At 59.9% G+C, this 23592-nt stretch overlaps 2 protein-coding genes across 2 annotated transcripts; both read left to right on the plus strand.

The window, feature by feature from the left end:
* The first annotated feature begins 48 nt into the window (after nucleotides 1–48).
* On the plus strand, nucleotides 49–5976 carry REM1 (RRAD and GEM like GTPase 1). The gene is given in 7 exon segments (XM_018073770.2): nucleotides 49–142; nucleotides 1793–1800; nucleotides 3155–3205; nucleotides 3208–3448; nucleotides 3606–3688; nucleotides 4758–4962; nucleotides 5156–5976. Coding segments are annotated over 7 exon segments (960 nt in total). The 3' UTR covers nucleotides 5434–5976.
* A 3424-nt stretch (nucleotides 5977–9400) lies between these two features.
* Nucleotides 9401–23016, plus strand: HM13 (histocompatibility minor 13). The gene is given in 15 exon segments (XM_029960369.1): nucleotides 9401–9436; nucleotides 9439–9493; nucleotides 9496–9581; nucleotides 10817–10915; nucleotides 12602–12684; nucleotides 13790–13878; nucleotides 14658–14743; nucleotides 14856–14981; nucleotides 16873–16930; nucleotides 17509–17592; nucleotides 17889–17925; nucleotides 18941–19043; nucleotides 19827–19912; nucleotides 21877–22066; nucleotides 22730–23016. Coding segments are annotated over 14 exon segments (1179 nt in total). The 3' UTR covers nucleotides 22028–22066; nucleotides 22730–23016.
* The last annotated feature ends 576 nt before the right edge of the window (nucleotides 23017–23592 follow it).

Below are 23592 nucleotides of genomic sequence, written 5' to 3' on the forward strand. Positions count from 1 at the left end.
CCCGTGAGCGCGCGCCCCGCCCGGTCCCCGGGCCCGCCCGCTGTCGCCATGGAGACCGGCCCGGGATACGGGGCATCCCGTGGCGAAGGGGGGTCTCCGGAGGCCATGGGGGTCCCCAGGGGGCAGAGGATGATGAGGGGCAGTGGGGTGTAGGGGTGTCCCTGAGGGCAAAGGGGCTCCCAAAGGGACAAAAGGGCGAGCCGGGGGGCGTCTCCCCATAGACCGGCAGCAGCATCACCCTTGCAACATCTGAAATCTACCCTTCCATACTGTTCCCTGGCTCCATCTGGCTCCTGGAGCACCGCTCTGCTCCCCGGAGCCGCTCTCTGAGGGGTGGCACCAGGCACAGTGACACATTCCTCCGTGCTGTCAGTGCGAGCCGCAGTGCCTGAGGGGAAGGTCAGGGATGGTGCAGGGGGATGTTTCCCAGCTCTGTGGAATGAGCAGTGACTGAGTTTGTCCCTGTGCAAGAGTAAAGGCAGTGGTGCAGACCTGCAGGCAGAACCAGCTGGACACAGCGAGGGCAGAGCTCCAGGAAAGGAAAAAACAATGGAAAATAATCTGGGAAGCGAGTTGTTCACATCACTGTGAAATGAGTCTACACAGTCGCATTACCTTTGCTTTCCATCCCACTCAGTGGAAGACACTGTGTTGATCTTATAAATGTCAAACAATTCCATTTCTGAGAACGAATCCCATTTGCTCCGTGGGGATTTGCTCTTCCCGTCAGCCTGCCGGGAGGGAGAGAGCCCCGTGACACGCAGCAGGCTGTGCTCGGGGGGTCTGCTCATGGGATCATTCCTTCCCTGTGTGTCCTGTCTCTGCAGGTGCAGGCTGGTCCCCAGGTCCTCCACACCCCGGGCGCGCACCAGGCTTATTTTCCATGAAAATATCATCTTTTGGGGCAGACACTCACCCAGCAGAGCTGCAGTGGCAAGAGGGGCTGAATCTTCTGCACCGGGGTCTGGGTTTTAGCTGGAAGACAGCTATGGCTGTAGCTATGGAGGCACGAGTTGAAGAAGGAGGGAAGCCTGGAATGTGTCAGGAGGGAGGAGGCGAGCGGCTGCGTGATGGATTAGTGGAACTCATTTTTTTTAAATGTTTAAAAAAATGATAAAAAAGGGGAATTAGTTAGCCTCCGCAGCTGGTGGGGCTGGGGTTATTGAGGGTGGCTGGGAGAAGAGTTAAAAATAGCAGGAAGGCCCAAGTGGAAAGTTTCTGTAACATCACAAGTCAGGCATTTGGTGCTTACCCGCCCTGACAGGCGGGAGCCCGTGCCAGAGCCCTCTCCACCATCCTCAGTCCTTTCCCACTGACCTCCCTGCAACTTTTCACACGACATCACCAGCCCTTCGTTTTGCTTATTAACCCTTTGCTTCCAGACACCAGATTTGCTTCCAGAAAGAGCAAAATGAGTCATGAGTTGCTTGGCCTGGGAGCCTGAGGGAGCAGAGGAACACAGGGCTCGTGCTGGCCCTCCCTGTGCCCCTGCACGCCGCTGAAAGTGTGGGGAGCCCAGAGGGGCTGTAACCCCCCACGTACCCATTCCTGTCTGCATTTCAGCTTCCCCTCCTTAAAAAATCCTCCTGATCCCAGGGGCCCCAGGCGGATTTCACCAGCAGCTCTGAGCTCTGTGCTGGGACTCTCTGGATACACAGTTTGTCCTGGGCTGAGACAAGATGGATGAGATACCTCTGAGCAAGCCCAGCTCACTGTGCTTGTCCTCGCTGCGAGAAAGCAGATGTACCTGGCTGCTCCAACGGGGCTTTCTCCACTTTTGTTTGTCTTTCAGGATTGACAGTGAGAGTGGCTGAATTCATTCCTTCTCCCTCTCAGAGCTCCAGGAGTTGTGTCTGGCTCTGATGCTCCAGGAAGGCCCTTGAGCATTGAGCCTGTTGTGCAGGGGGTGGTCTGAGGGTGGTAAAGCAGGGTTTGGGCTGCAAACAATTTTGGTTTTCAGCAGAGTGGTCAGTTGCTGGGGCAGACCATGAGGGGTGAGAAAATACTGCTGGCATGGCTGGGGATCAGGCTGGACTCTGGTTCACGCTGAGCAGGAGCTGGGCACGACCCTCACTCGATTTTAAAGTGTTTCCCTGCTTTCCCAGCTGCTTGCATGGTCCTGGGTCACAGAAAGAGCATCTGGGCCCTCCCCACTGAAAGCCAGTCCAGGGCCTTGGGGGCACTGAGAGAGTGGCACAGCTAACACAAGTCAGGCTTCCCTCCACCCACCTTGTGCCCCCTGATGCTGTCATGCAGGGGACAGAACCCCTCTGAGCACAAAGTATCAGCACCAGACTCCAGCTTCTCCTCCTCCTCTTCACACTGAAACAGCCAAAGTGCAGCGGCTTGTTCTTGCTGGTGTGCCCAGTGTGGGGTCAGAGCAGTGCCGGCATAGGGTTGGTGCTGGGGCATTTTTGGGCACTGCTGCCAGTGCCATAGTGCCAGCAAAGGCCTGGATCAACCCACAGGTTCGAATAAAACCAACTCTTTCTCTCCCCAGCTCCAGGACAGACCCCGGCCTCGAGTTCCATCACCAGGTCTTGGCAATGGCACTACATGGCTGGGCTTCGGGCTGACAAAGCACATCCCCCGGGTAGGGGCTCAGCTCTCTCCTTACTTGGCGGACCTGGGCTGAGCAGGCCCCTGGGAGCACGGCCGGGCACCGGGAGGACCCTGCCCCACACAGGAACGGAGCGTGGCAGAGCCCCCGCCCCCTTTAGCACATCCCGCGGCATCCCGGTGCGACCGCTGCTCCCCGGGACCGGGGGGATACATCCCTGGGGAAGTCACCGTTCCCTGGCACCGCAAGCCCCGCGGGGACCTCGGGGACCGGACAGGGCAGCCGGGGCCGGCCGGGGCCGTGCGTGGCGGGGATTGTCGCGGCGGAGGAAGGGACCGCGCGCGGCGAGGGGGCCTCCACCCCGGCGCTTAAAGATCGGGGCGGGCGAAGCGCGGCCGTGCCCCGGAGGAAGTTTGCCCGAGTTGCCACCCAGTTCAGAGGCGGAGGCGGATCCAGGAGCGAGACCGGGAGCGGGAGTCGGTAGCGCGATCGGAAGCTACCGGGAGCCGGCTGCATTCCTCGGGGGGACACGCCCCCCGCTCACCTCCATCCCTTTCTGCCTCCGGTGCCGGTGATGAACGCTGAACCACGCAGCCCGGGAAGCAGAGCCCGCTGCGGCGGAGGGCCCAGCACCCCGCTCCCGAGGTCCGGGGGGCAACTGGCGGCCACCTCGGCGGGCGCGAGCCTGTCACCCCTAGCTCGCACACCGCCTCGAGCCGGGCGGCAGGGTCCCCCGCGGCAGCTGGTCCTCCGACTCCTCGGGCTCCTCCGGCCCCCGGGAGCCCCGGTACCGGGTCGTGCTGCTGGGTGACCCCGGCGTCGGCAAGACCAGCCTGGTCAATCTCTTCGCTGGCGTTCAGGAGAGGGAACTGCTGGAGCAGCACGGAGGTAGGTGTCTGGTGGGGGGGATTTGCTGGAGGGTCTCCCCCCGCGGGACACCCTGTGGCCCTGTGATGGGAGAAACCCGTGTGCGAGGCAGAGGGGAGCCCGGGGCCCGGCTGTCCGGACAGTGCGGCACCGACCGGGCTCTCCCGGTGTCCCCCAGAGGCCGCATACGAGCGCACGCTGACCGTGGATGGAGAGGAGACCACGCTGCTGGTGCTGGACATCTGGGAGCCGGAGCAGCGGGTACGGCGGGGCCGGGGGCTGCAGGGGGCGGGCGAGCCGGGATGTGCCCAGGGGACATTGTACAGGCACAGCCGCTGTTTTGGGGCTTTTGAGCACTGCAAAGGGCAACTTGGACCTCCCCGGCTGAGTCCAGGGCTCACCCCTGCAGAGCAGGGGCCACACGCTGGGCAAGACAGGCTGGGGTCACATCTCTGCTCAGCTCTGTGCCCAACCCTTCCTTGGCATGGGAGGCTGCCTGCTGTGTTCTCAACAGTGTGGGCACAGAGACCCCTCACATTAGGGGCAGGCATGTGGTGGGGAAGAGGGGGTTGTGAGGAAGGACTGTGGTGCCAGCCCGCTTTGAAATGCATGGAATTGGTTTGGGAATGGGGCTGAAGGAGCCAACTGGGTAAATCCACGTGAGACAGGGCCACCAGCCAGGACACATGCTTCAACGGGCAGAGTGGTGGCCCCGAGAGCCTGGCACGGGGCATTCCCCCCGCCCAGCACATGAGGTACCTCCTGGCAGAAATGCCAGCACTGCTGTCACTGCCTCTCTCCCTCCTTCCCTTCATGCCAGGGCCCAGAGCTCCTGTGAGTGCCACCAGTCCCCAGGAGCGGGGATGGAGCCAGTGCTCAAGCTGTGGACAGGGGGGTAGCACTCACATGGGCTGGGGCTGTGTTTGCCTGTAGATGCCCCAGTAGCTTAACACCCCAACAACAGCCAATTCTTTCCACTCTGATTTATTCCCACCCTGCCAAGCAGAGCCTGGTGCCTGGCTCGTATGGGGTGCAGCTCCCACAACACCGGTGTTGCGTGTCCCAGCATGGCCCCAGGAGACACAGCCTCAGCTCCCTACACCAGGCTGAGCTCACAGCCCCAGTTCATCGCTGATGGACAAGGAAACTCTCAAACACCCCCCAAAATCAGGAGCTTTTAATCCACATTTTATAATAGGATCACATGTCTGCTCCCCACACTGCAGGGGCTGGTGGGGTGTGCTGGCAGGTCCCATCAGTGCCGGGGACCTCTGCTGTCCTCCAGCAGCCCCTGCAGAGTGGTGACATCTCATTCCCCATGTGATGCCAGGGTGAGGAGAGCCGGCGCCGCAGCCGGTGCCTGCAGGTGGGGAACGCCTACGTCATTGTCTACTCCATCACCGACCGGGGCAGCTTCGAGAGCGCCTCGGAGCTGCGCATCCAGCTGCGCCGGGCACGCCAGGCCGAGGACATCCCCATCATCCTGGTGGGGAACAAGACCGACCTGGTGCGGTGCCGCGAGGTCTCCGTCGAAGGTGAGCGGGCAATGAAGGGTCTGGCTGGTGAGGATCCCCTGGCGGGAAGGGGGATGTCCATGCCCAGCTGCTTCCCCCACATCTGTGCCCTTGTCCCTGGACGTGCAGCTGCTGTCATGCCTGTGGCAGTGCCCGTCCCCCAGCGCCCGGGGTGCCAGCAGGGCCGTGCCCTCTCCCTGCCCTTCCCTTGCAGAGGGCCGGGCCTGCGCCGCCGTGTTTGACTGCAAGTTCATCGAGACGTCGGCGGCTCTGCAGCACAACGTGGACGAGCTCTTCGAGGGGGTGGTGCGGCAGATCCGCCTGCGCCGAGGGGGAAAGGAGTCCCACCCGCACCCTGCGCCCGGCCAGAAGCACAAGGAAAGCCTCAGCAGGAGAGCCCGGCACTTCCTCGACAGGCTGGTGGCCAGGAATAGCAGCAAGGGGGCCCTCAAAGTCCGCTCCAAGTCCTGCCACGACCTGTCTGTGCTCTGAGAGCCACTGTCCCGTCCCTCTGAACATGCTAGCTGGGACTCTCCTCTCTTCCAACAGCGTGGCCAGTGGCTCCATGGAGAGCCCAGACAGGACCGGAGCGATGCTGAGGACATGGAGCTGTTTTCACCAGTGCTCAGGGTTGCTGAGGTGCTGTGGATCTGGCTGCATCCCCTCCAGGAGAGGGGACAAGTGGAACTGAGTCCATGGAGCAGAGGGTGGGACAGGTACCTGCACTTGGGGTGATGGGATTTTGGATCCCAGCTGCTCCCGGGGAGCCGGAGGTGAGGGGTGGCCATGCCCCAGTGCAGGGCTGGAGGCTGCCAGGAGCAGGGTAGGTCCTGCTTGTGGTGCCCATCCTTTGCAGGGCATAGGGACTGGCGAGAGCACCACAGCAGTGTCCACCTTGGACTTCCTGGAGCCTGGCCAGGGAGAGGGGACGGGGAGCACTGGCAGCATCGCCTGGCAGCATCCCCTGCTGTGCCAGGGCTTTGTTCCATGTGTCCCTGGCACCAGTGTTTCTCAGATGGAGGGTTTTGTGCTGTCTCTGTACTGGTGTGATGGGGAAACCCTCAATCTGCAGAATAAACCGCATCAGGGAGGTGCTGGTCTCTGCTGGGTCCCTGGCCTGGGGAGCCACATCCTGGAGCCACACGGCCAGATTGAAGCCCTGTTCCTTGCCTGTGGCCAGGGCAGAGGATCTGCCTCCTGCTCTAGCCAGGCCTTGGCCAGCTCCATCTCCATCAGCTGCAATATCTTGGGGCAGGGAGAGAGCCTCTATCTGGGGCTTTCTTTGGCCACCCTTGGTGAAGGTCCCCATTCCTCACCCAGTGGTCCAGCACCATCCTCTGTGATGGCAGAATCCCCCAGCCCCCCTGCACCTCCTAGCCTCCATTCAAGCCTGGAAAAGCATCTGGGAAGGGCTGAGCTCTGCTGAGCTGCAGTTTTCAAGCACCTGAGCACTGTGGGAGCCACAGCCAGGGCAGGGACCTGGGTACTCAGTGGCTCCTGGTGCCCCGGGAAGGGGCAGGGAGCAGGAGCTGAGTGGGATGGCATGGGCAGGAAGGGACGTGCTTGGCTGCAGCGAGCAGTGAGTGACCCCGGGCACCCGGGGGGGCGAAGCTGGAGCCGTGTGGGTTCTGCCTGTTTTTAGGCTGTACTGCTGGCCAGCAGCTACCCTGCCACAGGGAAACCTGCTCAGCACTCCGGGCCCAGGGCCAGGGAGGATCAGCAGTGCCCTCCCACCCAGGTCAGGAGTTTCTGCTCGCTCTGTGGTCAGAGCGTGGGGAACCACTGCCTGTGACCGGCACAAACGGGATGCTGGAATGGGGCAGTACCCTGCCCCTGTGGGAAAACAGCTCTCCAGAGGTGCAATCCCAAGTGAGGTCTTCTCCCTGCCAGCTTTGTCCTCAGAAGCTTTTTTCCATGCTGCTTGGTGACCATGGCATTGCTGCTCATTCCTTGCTGCTGCTCTGCTCCAGCTGTTCTGCCCTGGAGCTCCCGGCACGCTGGTTCCTGGTGCTGCTGGAGGCAATGCTGTGGTTCACACGGCGTCAGCCACGCTGGGGCTGAGGGCTGCACCCCTGGGACAGGGGCTCCTTGCTGCTGCTGGTCCCTCCTGCAGCTGCAGCCAGCGTTTCCCTGAGGCAGGAGGCGGCGGGGGGGCCACGAGATGGAAAGTTGGCAGCCGGCAGAGAGGGGAGTGGAAAGAATGAGCTCAAACCCAGAAAAATGCAGCCGTGCTGGAGGGTGGGAGGAGAGGCCAAGGGGGCCACGGCGAGGGGCTGGGAAATGGAGGGAGGGTAGAAGGAGGAGGCTGTGGGAGGGGTCCAGGGACTGCCTGTGGCCCCCAGCTGGGCCCACACCTGGGGCAGGTAGTGCTGGGGATCAGTGGCACCAGCCCCTCCAGAGTCATCCCAGTGCCATCCCTCCCTGGGTGGCCATTGGCCCCAGTGCCACTCATCCCTTGGTGGCCATCCATCCTAGTGCCATCCATCCCAGTGTCATGGGTCCCTGGATGGCCATGGGCCCCAGTCCCATCTGTCACTGGGTTGCCACCTGTCCCAGTGCCATCACTCCCTGGGTGGTCATCCATCCTGGTGCCATCCATCCCAGTGCCACCCACCCCTGGCTGGCCATGGGCCCCAGTCCCATCTGTTGCTGGGTGGCCTCCTGTCCCAGTGCCATCGCTCCCTGGGTGGTTATCTATCCTGGTGCCATCCATCCCAGCATCACCCACTCCTGGGTGGCCACTTGCCTCAGTGCCATCTGTCCCTGGGTGGTCATCAGTCCCAGAGCCATGCCTCGCTGGGTGGCCATCCACCCCTGTGTCATCCAACCCAGTGCCACCCATCCCGTTGCCATCCACTCCCGTTGGGTGGCCATCAGTCCAAGTGCTGTCTGTCCCAGTGCCATCTGTCCCTGGGTGGCCATTCCCCTGGTGCCATCAGCCCTGGTGCCCGCTGCCCTGCTCACACCACTCCCCTGGGATTGGGAGCCTCGCTGGGTCCTGGCCAGGAAGTGGCCACAGAAGGGCACCAGCCCTGGACTGCCCTGGCTCTCCCTGCACAGCCACTTTGTGAGGATTCCCAAGCCAGGCTGGGGTTTAGGGGCTGGGTGGGCACCCAGAGGGGTCAGTGAGGGGGTCAGTGAGGGGGCCAGGAGCCGTGCTGTGGCAGTCCCTGCCATGCCAGGCGGGACCGCAGTAGGCAGCAGGGTGGGATACAGCGGGGTGTGTGCTGGCACGCTGCCTGCTGCTGCCTGTGCTCCTCTGTGGGACCAGCAGCGACAGGGAGAGGGCAGCATCCCAGGCAGGACGCCAGCCCCGCAGAGAGGGGCTCCCGGGAGGCCTTCCCATCTGCCCTCTGCCTGAAACACGGAACTGTGAATCACCCTCCTCCTGAAATAGATTCCTTTTATTTAAAAAAAAAAAAAGAAAGAAAACATTTTTAAAACATTAAAGATTTACATTTTAATCCTTGCTACGCTCCCATCCCCTGCCCACGGCTCAGATCTAAGCTTGGGGCAGCACCATTTCACTGTGCCCAAACCTTCACCAATTTTTGCTTCTCAGCAGACCCTCGCCCCAGCCAGGAGGAGGAGGAGGTGGAGGAGGAGGAGTCGGCTCAGTGGCACAGCTGGGCTGCCAGAGGCTTGGGAATATTTGCGAGGAAAACACACATTTCAGCCAGTTTTCCAGCAGAGCCCTGGCCCCGGTCCAGCACAAGGGGAGAATTCCCTGCCATTTATGAGGCATTTTTAACAGAGGTTCTTGCCCGTGTGACTGCTGGGGTGGGCTGGGAGAGGTCAGGGTGGAATTCCCAAGGACAGGAGGGGTGGGCCCTTGGAGAACAGTGAAGGGCAGGGAAACTCAGGGCTAGATGGAAAGGCAGCCCAGGAGGCTGATGGCATCATAGACTCATAGAATCAGCTGGGTTGGAAAAGACCTCTGAGATCATCAAGTCCAAGCCTTGATCCAACCCCGCCGTGGTTACCACACCATGGTACTGATGCCACATCCAGTCTCATTTTAAAAACCTCCATGGACGGAGAATCCACCACTTCCCTGGGCAGCCCATTCCAATGCCTGATTACCCTCTCTGTAAAGAATTTCTTCCTAATATCTAACTTTAACTTCCCCTGGCAGAGCTTAAGACCGTGCTCTCTTGTCTTACTGATCGTTGTCTGGGAGAACAGATCGACCCCCATCTGGCTTACACCCTCCTGGCAGGGAGTTGTAGAGAGTGATGGGCAGGGAGGGGCGGGCCGGGAGGCAGAGCCCCGTTGGGAGCGGGGGTGCCGGGGGAGGGGATCCGGGGGGTCTCGGGGGGGTCCCGGCGGTGCGCGGGCGCTGCCCTTCTCCTGGCAAAAGGGGAAAGGGGCGTGTCCGGCTTCAGCGCCGCTGCGTCGTGACGCACTTCCGGCCGGTAAGGGGGACGTGTCGGCGCGGACGCGGTGGGAAGCAGCCGCCATGGAGGAGCCCGCGGCGCACAACGGCAGCGCCGCCGGGGGGCCGCGCCCGGGGCCGGCGCCGCCGCCCGCCCGCCCGCCACCCCGAGGGGCATGCGCTGGCCTACGGCAGCCTCGTCCTCATGGCGCTGCTGCCCATCTTCTTCGGGGCGCTGCGCTCCGTCAGCTGCGCCAAGAGCAAGGTACCCCCTCGGCCCCCGGGGGGCGGACGGGCCTATAGGCCTCGCCCCCCTCTCCTCCCCCTTCCTCAGGGTCCCCCTCGGGCGGATCGGCAGCTGCATGTCGCTCGCCCCGGAGCCGTCGGTGGGCCTGGAGAGGCGGGGGACCCCCGGGGAGGGAGCTGGCGTGCCCCAGGGCGCGTCCTCACCGCCCTGATAAATTCAAGTGGTGCAAAACACAACCGTCCCTTGTGCCCCCGCAAGAGGAGCTGTGCTGGGGGGACTCGTGTGTGGCTTTGCCCCCCCCACACCTCGCAGCACCGGGACTGGTCCTGGGGTGCCCTCCTGCCCGCACACCCTGTGCTGTCCCTGCAGCCCCTCCTGCTGCGCTGTGCTGGACTTAAATCCCCAACCTCGGGCTCCTGCAGCTCAGGAGGAAGGACTGTTCTGCACAGTCCGTTCTGCTGGTATTTTTAAAAGCTCCTTGTGTGCCCTTAAGCCTCACATCACGGGGTTCAGCTGATTTTAGGGGAGCTCCTGGCAGCCCAGGCAGCTGGGGACTCTGAGCAGGGCCTGGCCGGGGTTTGGGGGGTTCTCATCTCATGCAGCTGAAATTTGGGCACAGCGTGACAAGCTGCACAAGGGCTTCTGCTGAGGTGCCCTCAGTCTGTGTCGGCCTCAGCTGTTTGCCTGGGCGAGATTAAATCTCTGAGCAGCTGCCAGCTGGGCTGGGAGCAGGCCCTCCACCTCCTTTGAGAGCTGAAGGTCTCATGTGGAAAATGGCTTGGAAGGGGCTGTTTCAGCTGGTGCAAAGATGTCTTGGAAGAGGCTTGTAAATCTGGGGCTTTTGAGCACAAGGAGTGTCCCGAGAGCAGGGTGAGGGCTGAGAAGGTGGCTGGAGAGACGCGTCATGCAGAGGGTGATCACAGATGGTGGCACAGATGGGGCTGGCTGGGCGTGAGCAGATAGGGAGCCCAGCTCCCCTCTGGGCAGGGGAGAAAGGAGCAAAGCCAGCACAGGGTTTTTTCCCTTCTCCAAGAAGACAAAAGCAGTGAATTGTGGTTGCCCTGGGAAGGAAAAGCGCAAGGTTTGTGTCTTCTGTCTCATGCGCTGCCCGTGGCACAGCCTCACCTCCGGGTACAGCAGGGGCCAGCGGGTGCCTTGTTCTTCTTCAGACTCCCATAGAGCCCCTCTTCTTGTGTCAGGTGTGAAGCCAGAGCAGGGGCTGATCCACTGTTGTCCTGTTCTTCTCTCCCCAGAACTCCTCGGAGATGCCGGAGACCATTACCAGCCGAGACGCTGCTCGCTTTCCCATTGTTGCCAGTTGCACCCTCCTGGGGCTCTACCTCTTCTTTAAAGTAAGTGAGTGGCACTGGAGCCAGGGCAAGCCGTGCTGCTGTGCCTGGCAGGAGCTCCCAGCACGGGGCTGACTCCATTTTTGGCCCGTAGTGGCTGCACAGCTCGAGCTCTCTGGTGTCACCATGCAGGAGGACATCAGTTCTCGCATGAATTGTCACAGCTTGGAGGAAATTGGAACCTGTTTGTGCACAGGTTGGTTCTGGAGAGCTGCCGGGAAGCAAACACAGTCCCGAGCTCTTCCTGCCTCCGTGGGCCAACCTGATGGGGCACAAGCTGGAGACAGGGGGTGCCAGGGAGTCTGAGGGCTGAACGCTGCTGCCTCTGTGCTGTGCTCCTGGAGCTGTGTCTGCTGCAGGCTGGGGGAGCCCCTGTGTGACCAGGTGAGGTCTTTTAGATGTGCAGAGCCCACGGGCAGAGTCAGGCGACCTGAGTCACGGATGGGAGCTCCCAGCAGCAGGTGCTTTTGGCCCTGTGGAGGTGTCTTGGCCTGAAGCACTTGGGCTGCCCATGCAGGTCTGGCATGTGGCTGAGTATCCAGTGAGGCCTGAGGAGCCACGGGACTGCAGGAGAGAGTGGCAGCTTCCAGCTGGGCTGTCCTGGGATGCCTGCAAGGTGCCAGGGTGCTCCTGGCTGCCCAGGAAGTGAGGATTAAGGTGCAGAGTTGGGAATGGTGCAGTTTGTTCCTTCCTCTGCCAAGGGCAGTGACCACACAGCAGCTGTGGGCTCCTGCCCTGCTTCAAGCAGCCTTGTGGGCCGATGGCTGTGCTGTGCAGGTCCATTCCAGGGTGTTCCTGGGTGGCCACTGCTCTGGAAGGTGAAGTCATGCCACAGCCTGCACAGCCACAGAGCTCAACTCTGCTGCAGCAGCCAGGCTTAGGCCTCTGTAGCACCATGCCCTGCTTTCCCAGGAATGCAGGTTGGCCTGTGTGCTCCCCTGGGCTGCTGTTCCTCTTAGGTCACCGGTAGCAAAGCCAAGCATCTGCTGAGTCTCTCCTGATGGAGCAGCCACTAGATCCTGCTGCCAGGCCCCTCTGGCTGCTGTAAGGATCCTGCACCCCTTCCCTGCAGCCCACAACTCGAGGCCCACCTCCTCAAATGCCTTTTCTGCCTGTTACTCCTGGCTGGGATGGAGACACTGAATGTGCAGTGGCCCTGCCAAAGTTGCTTTGATCAGCAGCTCTTCCTTTTAATATCTTTGACGTGCCGTGCGCTCTCCTATTCCAGGATCCCCCTTCCAGGAGAGCACAGAGGGCCCCACAGTCCCCCCATGATGGGCTGTAGGGGTGTGATTCAGTAAAGAAGCCTGTGTGTTGGAGGGCAGAAGTTTTAATAACACCCCATTTAATTAGGGCAGGGCATGCTGCTGCTCCCCCTGGACAGGGCAGCCCTCGGGAGCGGTGCCTCGCTCCCTGCTCCATGGGGGAAGATCTGGCCTCCTTTCTGCAGCACTGGAGTTATTTTTTGACCTGAGCAGCTCACAGATGCACCATAGCTCGCAGGCCTATTGTGCTTGTTCTGTGACCACATGGCTATTTCCAACAAATTTCCCCTCAGCACACAGGAATTTGGGTTATTCCAGCTATTCTTCTCATCTCCCTGGAGCACTGACACAGCAGCTGCCGATAGAAGGATGAAGATGGGGAGGATGCTGTGGTAACTAACCCCTCTCTGGGTTTGTCTTGCAGATATTCTCTCAAGAATACATCAATCTTCTGCTTTCCATGTATTTCTTCGTGCTGGGGATCCTGGCCCTGTCCCACACCATCAGGTACAGCACAGGGATGGGTGTAACTTGGGCAGGGCTGCCCAAGGCTTCAGTTCAGCTTATTGTGGGGTTTTTGAGCACCGTTGCCCTGCAGCAGAGCCAGGTCTTTAGGGTATTGGCCCAGCCTCTTAGGGTATTGTCCCTTAGTGGTGGGAAGGGCCAGATCATGCTGTGAACCCTTCCTTGTGGGGGAACCAGAGCCCTGGGGTCCTGGTGAGCTGGTGCTTTGTACGGCATCACTGGGAGAGCTTGTGGAGGTGTGAGTGGCTACCATCGTGGGACAAGGCCAGCTCACCCTGAGGAGCTGCTGTGGCTTAGAGTCATAAAATATCCTGAGTTGGAAGGGACCCACAGGGATGGAGTCCATCTTCTGACCTTGCACAGGACAATGCCAAAAATCCCACCGTGTCCCTGACAGCATTGTTCAAATGCTCTTTTTGCTCTGGCGGGCTTGGGGCTGTGATCACTTCCCTGGGAATCTTGTTCCAGTGCTCGACCTAATATCCAACCTAGCCCCCCCTTGGCACAGTCCTTACTGCCCTGTGGAGGGGAGAGCTCCTCAGCACCCACGTGCCCTTTATGGGATGGGTGACACAGGCAGCCAGAGCTCACAGGAACATCCCTGGCCTCTCACACTGATGTGTGGCACGAGGTGTTGAAAGCTCAGGCTGTTTCAGTAACTGAAAAAGTCAAACTGGTTTCCTGTTTCCTGAGCTCTGTGGTGTTGGGGACCAGGTGCTTTCCCTAGACAGGCGCTGGGCAAGAGCTTTGCTGTGCTCTGGCAGAGCTGTTCAGTGGTGGCCCAAGCAGTGCTGGGTGCCCAGGGGGCTGTGGGGGCCACAGGGCGCTCATGGGGTCTGGGGTGCGCCCTCCCTTTCTACAGGTGCTGCTCTGTCCTGTCACCCTGGAGTATTTATGGGCAGATCAGGCCTCTGGGGAGGATGAGTTCATGTGTGTGGCTGTGGCTTCTGCCCATCCCTGATGGGGCAGAATTTAGCATTTCCCCATCTGGGGAGGGGGTGTGGGGCCCCCTCACATGCAGAGGTGCTGGGCAGAGTGTCCTGCAGGGTTTCTGTCGAACTGCCCTTCTCTACACCTCTCGTTTCAGCCCCATGATGAACAGATTCTTCCCTGCAAATTTCCCCAACAAACAGTACCAGCTCCTCTTCACCCAGGGCTCCGGGGAGAGCAAGGAGGGTACGTTGGCTCGCCGGTCTCTCAGGGGAGCCTGAATGTTTTCTGCCTTTACTGTTGGGGTTGTTGTTTTTTTTTTTTTCTTTTTTTTTGGTCTTCTGACTTTTAGTCCATTGAAACAACCTTCTCAGAGACTCTCCTCTTGCTCCCCACTGTGCTTCCATAGCCAGTGCGAGCCCTGTGTGTCCCTGCAGAGCTGGGCTGGCACTCTGCCTCTGTGGTGCCTCTGGCTGGCAGTGAGACCCCAGAAACACCTCTTGCAGTGCTGTAGGGATGGAGCTGTGGCTGCTGTTAAATGCACAGCCTTTATTTAAGCTCCTTGGATAGCACAGTGCTGACTCTTTTGTGCTGCCTTATTCTGATTGAGATCTTTGCACTGGTAGAAGATGCTTCGGTAAGTATCTTGCCCAGTAGCTTTACTGGCAAGGGAATACCTCTGGTAATACCACCAGGAGTTAACTGGCACAGGAAGAGGGAGAAGATCTGCCTCTCGCTGCTTTAGGCAGTGCCTGAATCCAATTTCCTTATTGACAGCAGGATCATGGATGCTGTCCATGTGCAGAGTCTGGCTGAAGGAGAAGGTCTGGGCTTCCCAAGGCCTGGCTGCTCACTCACAGGTGGTTTGCACGTGTGTCCCATGGGTACAGTCCCCTTGTTTGGGATGTGAGCACTTTGGGATGTGAGCATTGTGCTCCCCAGCTGTGGAGTGGCTGATCTCGGCCCTGTGCGGGAAGGGGAGCTGCCCTTCCTGCCCAAAATCTGACTTCTCTGTTTTATTGCAGAAATAGTGAATTACGAGTTTGACACCAAGGATCTCGTGTGCCTGGCCCTGAGCAGTGTTGTGGGGGTCTGGTACCTGCTGAGAAAGGTAAGCAAGGCAGAGCTGGGGATGGGGCTGGATCAGGCACGGACCCCTTCCCATTCAAGGTGGGGGTCCCATGAGCAGTGGGACCCAAATCTCCTTTTCCTGTCCTTCTCAGCACTGGATTGCCAACAATCTCTTCGGGCTGGCGTTCTCCCTCAACGGGGTGGAGCTGCTGCACCTGAACAACGTCAGCACCGGCTGCATCTTGCTTGGGGGCCTCTTCATCTACGATGTGTTCTGGGTAAACGGGCGCGTTCCACAGGCCATTGTTGGAAGCACATGCCTGGCATTACGCCTCCCCAGAGGCACCACGCTGGCTGGACGCACGTTTGCAGTCAGGATTTCCACTTTCTCAGCCCAGAGGAGTGTGGTGGGGTTGATGACAGAATCCACAGTGGCAGAACGTGGCTCAGCAAATGGGTTTTCTTTTAATCTCTGGCTCAGAGAGCCCAGGGCTGGCGGGGACCTCATCAGGGTTGTTGTGGTGTACTTGATGTGTGTCATATCCGGTTCTGAGTTCCCCACTGTGGTCTTCCCAATGCGTGACAGAGCTGTTGAGTGGGCTGGAGGCTGCTCTGGGGCACACTGATCTTGCTTGTATGAGCTGTGCCCCGGCTCTGTCATCTGCCAGTTTTGTTAGTGTCCTTCTGTTCCCTTGCACGGAGGAGATCAGACCCTGGAATGCTTCCAGTCTCTTTCCCTCAGCCAGTGCAGCACCCTGACTTCTTCATTTTGAGGTTTTCCTTATTTCCTGCAGTGTATTTGAGCTGCTTTTGTAGAGGAAAAGGGGAAGGGGAAGGGAGGAGTGCAATCGTTGTGCTCCCCTCCAGCCATGGGTGAATATTTGTCCTTGTAACATCCATATTCCCCAGTCCTTCCTGCTGCCTCCACCTTCTGAATCACCATGTTTCCAAATGTCTGAGAGCCTTGTATACCTTGAGGTCTGTCCAGCAGCTCTGCAGCTGCCTGAGTAATCCCTATTTAAGCCTGGCTACTGGCTGGTACTGCCCCTGTTTCACAGGCTCGTTAACAGTCTGGGCTCTGTGGTTTTTTAGCCTGTGGGCCACTTCCTCCACACAGCTCTCAGCTGGAGAGGACTCAGCCTTCTGCCTTAGCACACCTGGAGTCTCATGCCCTGCTTGGTATGTGAGTGTCTTCCCAATGCTTTGGAGACAATGAGTTTACCCCTCTCTGTTTTCCACTTGCTGGCTGCCTCCCACCTCGGCTTCCCTGGAGAGCAGAGTATTGTCAGAGCCTTATAGAAGGGCTGTCTTGAAGTGGAGACCCTCTTGCTGTGCCCCTCTGCAGGGACCAGTCACTTGGATCTTAGCGTAGATTTAATCACAGTGAGATCCCAGGAAGGTTTCAAGAAGGAAGGAGATCTGCTCAGTGGGTCGATGCTATTGCCCCCACATAGTCTTGGGGTGAATTTGCGTGTGGTGCTTTTCCCTAGTCCCACTGTGGAGTCCTTGTCGCTCCACAGCAATGCCCAGAGCTTGCTGCACCTTATGGGACTTAATCTGATGCTTTAAGGTTTCCCTTTAATCCCTGGCTCTAGGATCTTGCTCACCCAGTGCTAACCTGTTTTTTGTGCCTGCTGGACTGGAGGCTTGGAGGTGGAGAGGAGCAGAGATCAGGGTGGCTGCCCTTGGTGTTTACAGTCCACCCCCCAAACGCTGCCAGTATTTACAGCTGATAGGGCTGTGCAAGTAAATGACCTCAGAGCAAACTACAGCAGATCTGACACTTGTTCCTGTCCCTGCTGGAAGCTCCTGAGCTGGGACCCTCCTTTTGGACTTTTGACAGAGTGCACAAATTAGAGCTGAACTGAGGCACAGGGCTGGGGGGTGGGGAGGGCTGGGGGGTGGGCAGCAGCTCTGCCATGTGAGTGCTCTCCCTGTGCTGCTCTGAGAGCAGGACAGCTGTGACGTGCCCACCTCCCCAAGTGCCACCTTGTGCCCTCTCCCCTGGGCAGTGGGCTCACTTGCAGGGCTCCTCTGCCCACATTTTGGTATCTTTTAGCTATTTTCTGCTGCTGAGGCCACTCCTGGCCTGGGGTGAGGGTGTAGCTGAGTGTGTGTGTGTGTTCCTGTGCAGCTGTGGTCACCCTGGACTCCTCTGCTTGCCCCTAGGTCTTTGGCACCAATGTGATGGTGACGGTTGCCAAATCATTTGAGGCCCCAATAAAATGTGAGTAGATCTTCCCTGGAGTCCATTCTGCTGCTGTCCCTGCCCTGTCTGCCCTCCACCCCTGGAGATGGCTCAGAGTGGGGTGTATGTGCAGGAAGCTTTTCTGCTAGTGACCCCTCAGACTCCCTGTCACTGACCAGCCCCAAGCCAGGCCAGGTCTTTGGAGAGGGATGATTTGCAGAGCCCTGATCTGTCTGGGGTCAGTCTGCACCTCCAGAGTGGACAATTTCACCTGCTCATAAAAAAATCCAAAACAAAGCAACAAAAAAAACTCCCACACTGCAAAAACGCCCCACAGATCTGCAAAAGAGCTGGAAAGGTGAACTGGTGCTGCAGTGGAGCACACAGTAGTTTGGGTCCTGGGAGCTGGGTTTGAAACCTGCACACAGGACTGACTGTGAACCCAATGGTTTCTCATCCTGGAGTTGTCCCAGGAAGGAGAACAAAGGGAGGAGGGGGCTGAGGACAGGAACAGGGGTCCTATGCTGCTCTGGTCCTTATTTGCCAGGACCACTGGGCTTTGGGTCTGCTCAGCAGAGACACTCCCACTCACTGTGCCTCTTGTCTGCTCCTTGCAGTGGTTTTCCCTCAGGACCTGCTGGAGAAGGGGCTGGAAGCCGACAACTTTGCCATGCTGGGACTGGGAGACATTGTCATTCCAGGTAAGGGCAGAAGAGAGGGGACGGGACTGGGATCCCTTGAGAGGGCCGTGGAGAGCTCAGCGGGTGACTTGCTCTATCCTTGGCCACACCAGAGCCCTGGGGGTCTCCTGATGGAGCTCCCAGCAGATCCTGGTGCTGTCCCGGTGCCCTGTGCCACGAGAGGGCACTGTCAGCCCAGGCACAGCACTGGAGCACCACCGCGGGTCCTGCCCTGCCTCAGCCTTCTCTGCTCCTCCAGCCCCTCGCTGCCCCTTCCCTGCTGCCTGCAGCCCCTCATTGTTCCCTTCTCCCCACAGGGATCTTCATTGCCTTGCTGCTGCGGTTTGACATCAGGTGAGTGGGTGGCAGGGAAGGGTCTCCAGCAGGTTGGGTCTTCCAGCACATTTGAGCTGCTCTTGTAGAGGAAAAAGGGGAAGGGTGAGCCAGGAGTGCACTCGTGTGCTCCCCTCCAGGGCGGAGCGTGGGGACCTGGGATGAGGGGAGTGTAAGGAGAAGCTTTTGGAAGGGCAGAGTTGAGCAGTGCTGGCTCTGTGGGTACATCCTGAGTGCTTGAGGTGAGTGGTTTGAGTTCAGACATTGCTGTAGGACAGGCAGCACAGGGATGGGGGTCAGGGCAGCAGCACGTAACAGCTCTGGGGAGCCTCCCCAGCTGCCTGGAACTGAGGAGGGGAGGGCAGCAAGAGGAAGCTGGGACAGCGTGGGAAACAGCCGGGCGTGCTGGCACCTGGGAGGTGCTCGCGTGGATGCAAATCAGTGCCTGGCAGTGCTGGCTGCCTCCAGGTTGCCACTGACGTTGGAGGAAGCAGCTCCTTCCCACACAGGGGAGCTGCACCTACGGCCAAGCGGGAGCAGTTGTCCCACACAGAAAGGCTCCAGGGAACGGGGCGCTCCGTGTGACTGCGGTGATGTGGCCCCGCTCCCGTTGCACAGACCCTCTGCTCTGTGCCAGCTCTTCCAGGCGTTGCCACCCACATCCTGCCTGCACCTGCTGGGAATCCCAGTTCCCGTGGCCTGCCCTGTGATAAAACAGCACCTGCTGAGAGCCAGGGACAGGCTGGTCTCCCCCAGGAAAGTGGGACCCTCTCCCTGGGTCGCAGCACCAATTCTTCCCCTCCCAGTCACAATCCAGCAGCAGGATTGCTTGTCTCCTTCCCTTCTCCAACCCCAAACTGGCTGTCACCCCCTCAAGTCCCACAGTGCTCCCACAGCACTGGGGGGCTGTAGAGGCAGAGCATTGCTCCCCACACCCCAGCATTGGTGGCAGATGGATGAGAGCACTGGGCCAACTCCATTTGTGACCACTGGCATTCCACACATGAGGTCACTGGGCTCTTCCCTTTCCCTATAGCCTGAAGAAGAACACGCACACGTATTTCTACACCAGCTTTGTGGCCTACATCTTCGGGCTGGGCCTCACCATATTCATCATGCACATCTTCAAGCACGCCCAGGTGAGCTCTGCTGTGCTGTGCCCCACAGATGCACGTCCAAGAGGGTCAGGCCAGCTTGGCCACAAGGTTCCTGCATCCTGCCAGGAAAAAGTAGGATGTGTTCCTTCTCTTGGGTTTGATTTTTCCAGTGCCTGCCTGTACTTTTCCCTGCCCAAAGCTTGTGTGCCTGGCTGGAGCAGAGACCTGTTCAGGGCACAGATCCTGTGTTTTCAATAGCAGCCCCTCAGCCAGGCTGCCCTGTGGTTTCTGGCTCTTTGCAGCCAAGCTGCCCTGAGCACCTCCTGGCTGTGCTGCAGGGGGCCCTGGGAGCCCGTATGGCGTGGTCTGCACAGGGGCCCTCAGTGTATTGGTGGCCCAGTGGGACCTCATGGCAAGGATTTTCACAGAATCCCAGAATGGTTTGGGTTGGAAGGGACCTCAAAGACCATCTCATTCCAACCCCCTGCCATGGACAGGGACACCTTCCAGTAGGCTAGGCTGCTCCAAGCCCTGTCCAGCTTAGGCTTGAACACTTCCAGAGATGCAGCAGCCACAGCTTCTCTGGGCAACCTGTGCCAGTGCTTCATTGCCATCACAGGGAAGAATTTTCCCCTAATATCCAATCAAATTTTGGGCTGGTGCAGCTCTAACTTGGCTCTCAAGGCTGCTTTTTTGGGGTGTTTACCTTCTGTGCAGTGCTGTGACAAACACAGTGTGTGCAGAGGGGACAAAGCCAGCTCGCCTCACACTTCTCCCGAGGGGTGATTTGTGGTTTGGTTTAACAGTTGTTTTCCTCCCCCTCAGCCTGCTCTGCTTTACCTGGTCCCTGCCTGCATTGGATTCCCACTCCTTGTGGCCTTGGCAAAGGGAGAAGTAACTGAAATGTTCAGGTGAGCCTCAGCTGGGGACGGAGCTGTTTTGCCGGCGGCGCTGGAGCACACGGAGCGTGCAGATGTTCCCACACAGCTGGAGGGGCGGGTTCACCCGGGGCGTGCTCTGGGTGTGCGCCGGCACGTGCGTGGGTGGAGGGAGCGGGTCTGTGTTCGTACACGCCGGTCCTGGCTCCAGCCCTCTCCCAGGAGCTGGGTGGGAGCTGTGGTGCGGTACCAGCAGGCGGGCAGGCAGCACCTGGTATTGCTTTACGCCCCAGTGACAAACCCTTCCCGTGCGCTGGCAGGCAGGGGAGGGTGGGACTGCACACCTGGTGTGGAGATATTCGGTCATTGTGTCCCAGGGCCCGTGGGTGGGGAAGAGCGGAGCCAGAGCCAGCTGTGAGAGCAGCCAAGGCTGGTTCAAGCACATCCCACACTCCCCACTCGGCTGAAGTCCCCTGGTTCGCAGCAGTCTTCCTGCTCTGGGGACTGTGGGTGAAGAGGAAGGGGGGGGGCCTGTGCTGTGCTGTTGTGCTCCAGCTGTTCTCTCAGCCTGTCCAGGCATTTGCCTGTTGCTGTCAGTGGGCAGCTCTGGCCTCCTGCCTAGGCTGTCCCTCTGAGTCACACAGAGCATGGCCTGTGCTGCCTGAGAGCTGTTTCTCTGCCGTGCTCAAGGCTCGGTGGTGGCTCAGAGCAGCTGGAAGCAGAGGAGGGAAGGGAACATCCTAAAGTAAGGCCACATACCCTTTAGCCTCCCCAGTGCCCCTGCCCGAGGAGCCTTCCTGAGCTCCCAGCCTGCTCAGAGGGAAACTGGGCGCAGCAGGGAGCCAGCTGCCCTCCCTCCCCTCCTCTCCCCTCCCCTGGGAGATGCAGGTATGTGTGTTCCCAGCGGCTCTCAGCTGGGCTGGTCCCCAGCCCTGCCACACCTGCCCCTCCTTTGATGTTTGCTTGCTTCTGACAATGCTGCTGCAGGCGCTGAGTGTCCTGGGATCGTCCTTCCTGTGCACCTGGGATCCTGCAGCCGCTCTCCCCAGCGCCGTGACTCATCAGCTGACAGCAGCAGCACCTCCTGCCAGGAAACTGGGGAGAGGCGAGCTGCAAGGCCAGCCTGCACCCGGAGAGCCTGGCAGCCAAAGGCTAGTGCCCCCCAGAGCAGTTGCACAAGTTGCTCCAGCAGCAAAGTGCTGCCAGGGCAAGGCAGGATGCTGGAAGGTTGCAACCTTGACTGCCCCTGGGGTCCAGACCTCCCTTGAAGTGGCTCCAGTTGCAGGCAGAGGAAGTGGGAATCCATGGGACTGGTGCCTGGAGGGCAGTGGCTCTCACCGTAGGAATCCCACCAGGTGTAGCTCCCCTGTGTGCTTCGGTGCACCCTGATCCTCCCTGGAGCTGGCAGGTCCCTGTGGTCTCTGCCTGCACTTGGTGTCTTGCAGGAGCGAGGGTCTGCAGGCAGGGTGGGAGCGAGCAGGGGAAGAGGTGCTGATGGAGCAGAGGTGGGTGACACTGGGATCAGCTCCATGGCTCCCAGCCTTGCTGAGCCTCCCTAGGCTAGGCAGTAAGCTCTGCTCTGCCTCCCTTGGCAGTGGGAACCCATCCTGCCCCTCACGTCTGGGGACACGCTGTCCTCGAGCAGCAGGGCAGGCTCTGCTGCATTGCTCTGCCTCCTGCCCACTGCTGCCTCCCCACTGCCCAGGCCTGCTTTCCACAGACTCCAGCTACCTGGCTCAGCTCATGCCAGTGGGAGATGCCTTAACCCCAGGTCTCAGTGCTCACTTTTCCATTCTGCAGCCCTGCCCTGGGATCTGCAGGCAAGGAGAGACCCCAGCCCGAACCAGCAGGTGCCAGCAGCTGGAAGGGGGATGCCAGGCTGCCTGCACAGGGTGGTGGGTCCTCAGTGCTCTCACTCCAGAACTCTTCTGCTTTTCTCTCTCTCCCCCTCTCCTTTCTGTCCTTGTCTTTCCCCTCCTGCTTCCTCTCTCCTGCAGCTACGAATCCTCTGCTGAAATCTTGCCACACACACCAAGACTTACCCACTTCCCCACGGTGTCTGGCTCGCCGGCCAGCCTGGCTGATTCCATGCAGCAGAAACTGTCCTGTCCCCGCCGACGCCGGCAGCAGAGCCCCAGTGCCATGTAGCCGCTGCCGCCGGGGCCCCCTGTCTGTCGCTCTGGCCAGGTAGGGGCAGGTCCCGGCTCTCCCTGGTCCCAGCTCTCCCTATCCCAGCTCTCCCTGCTCCCTGGGCAGAAGCTGGAGCTGTCGCCTTGCTGCTGTGGGCCGGATTCTCTCCCAGTCTGAGAGAGGAGACTGGGAAGGGCGAGAGGATTTGACATCTCTGCCCTGGTGTTCCTTTCTACTGGAAGCAGCATTCCTGGATTTTCTTTGCCAGAGCCCTGGGGCTGTTGCTGGAAGGAGTTTGCAGCCAGAGGAACGAGACTCGGGGGGGATCACTGCTGTTGGTCTTGCTGCAGCTCCCCCATTAACCAGCCCTGCTGCCACCAGGGCTCAACCAGGGAAAGTGTGTGCTATCCAGAATATCCAATGGTGCTCTCGGGAGCAAGGACAGACCCCGGGCACAGAGCTGGTCCCTGGCTGGGTACACCCCATCCCTGGACATGTCCAGGAGGGTCACATCACTCATCTCTCTGCCTGGGCTCTGCCCCATAGGGGTTCCCACACTGGGGGCTGTTGGCTGGAGCCACCCCTTCCTTGGCACAGCCACGGCAGCAGAACAGACCCCAAGGAGGCCATGGGCTGGGCTGTCCCAATGTGGCACAGAGCTCTGTCCCCAGGGAGGGGCTGGCCCCACTCATTCCTTCCTCTTGTCCTTCTCGTCCCCAGCTACGAGGAGAGCTCAGTCCCCAAGGAGGCGCCGGGGGCCTCCAAAGAAGAGCTGACAGAAGCCTCCAAGAAGGAGAAGTGACCTTGCCCGTGGGCCATGCCCGGCACCGCTGGGCTGGGGCCCTTCCAGACCCTCTGCAAGTGACAGGCGATGAAACAGTTGTGCAAGAGCATCGTGTTGTGTGTGTCGGAGCAGCCACCCAGGTGGGGTATCGATGTACGCCAGTTTTTAAATTTTGTATTGTGCATTTGCTTTCTCTCATATTAAACCATGTTGAAGGAAGGAGTGCTGGTTGTGCCCCCACTCAGCTGGCACCGGGATCAGTGTCCGGCTCACCCGCCTTCCCCCAGTGGGGCCGGTGGCCATTGTCTGGCTGTTTCCAAGTGACCGTCCCCTTCCCCCTCCCACTCCTCTGGCACTCAGCCTTCCCCCAGCCTGGCCCCCACTCTGCAGCACCCAGATCTAGGGCCACAGTCACTGATTCCCAAGATTGGTTTGAGCCGAGTCTGGCCCTGGAGCAGGGTTGGCTGAGCAGAGATCGGGGTGCAGGAACCCGACAGGGTGGGGACGTGCTCTGCCTCAGATGTGGGGGGGCTCAGTGAGCTGAGGCTGAGCCCCCACGGCCTGGGGGGAGCACACACATGTGAGATAGAGGTGGGAGACCCCAAACTCAGACCCAGAGTGGGATGAAGAGAGCATGGGTTGTCCCCCTTCCTTGCAGGGAGCCGGACACCATTCTGCATCCCCTGGGGCTGGAATGGGCAGGGGATGCTGGTGCAGGCATGGGGGCTGGAGGGGCCGCAGGCAGGGTCTGGGGATGGTTCAGGCAGCTGCAGGCAGGGGCAGCTCCAGCAGCCGCCTC

Source organism: Manacus vitellinus, unplaced genomic scaffold (genome assembly GCF_001715985.3).
Source record: "Manacus vitellinus isolate BGI_N305 unplaced genomic scaffold, ASM171598v3 scaffold_26_pilon, whole genome shotgun sequence".
NCBI classification, from domain to species: domain Eukaryota; kingdom Metazoa; phylum Chordata; class Aves; order Passeriformes; family Pipridae; genus Manacus; species Manacus vitellinus.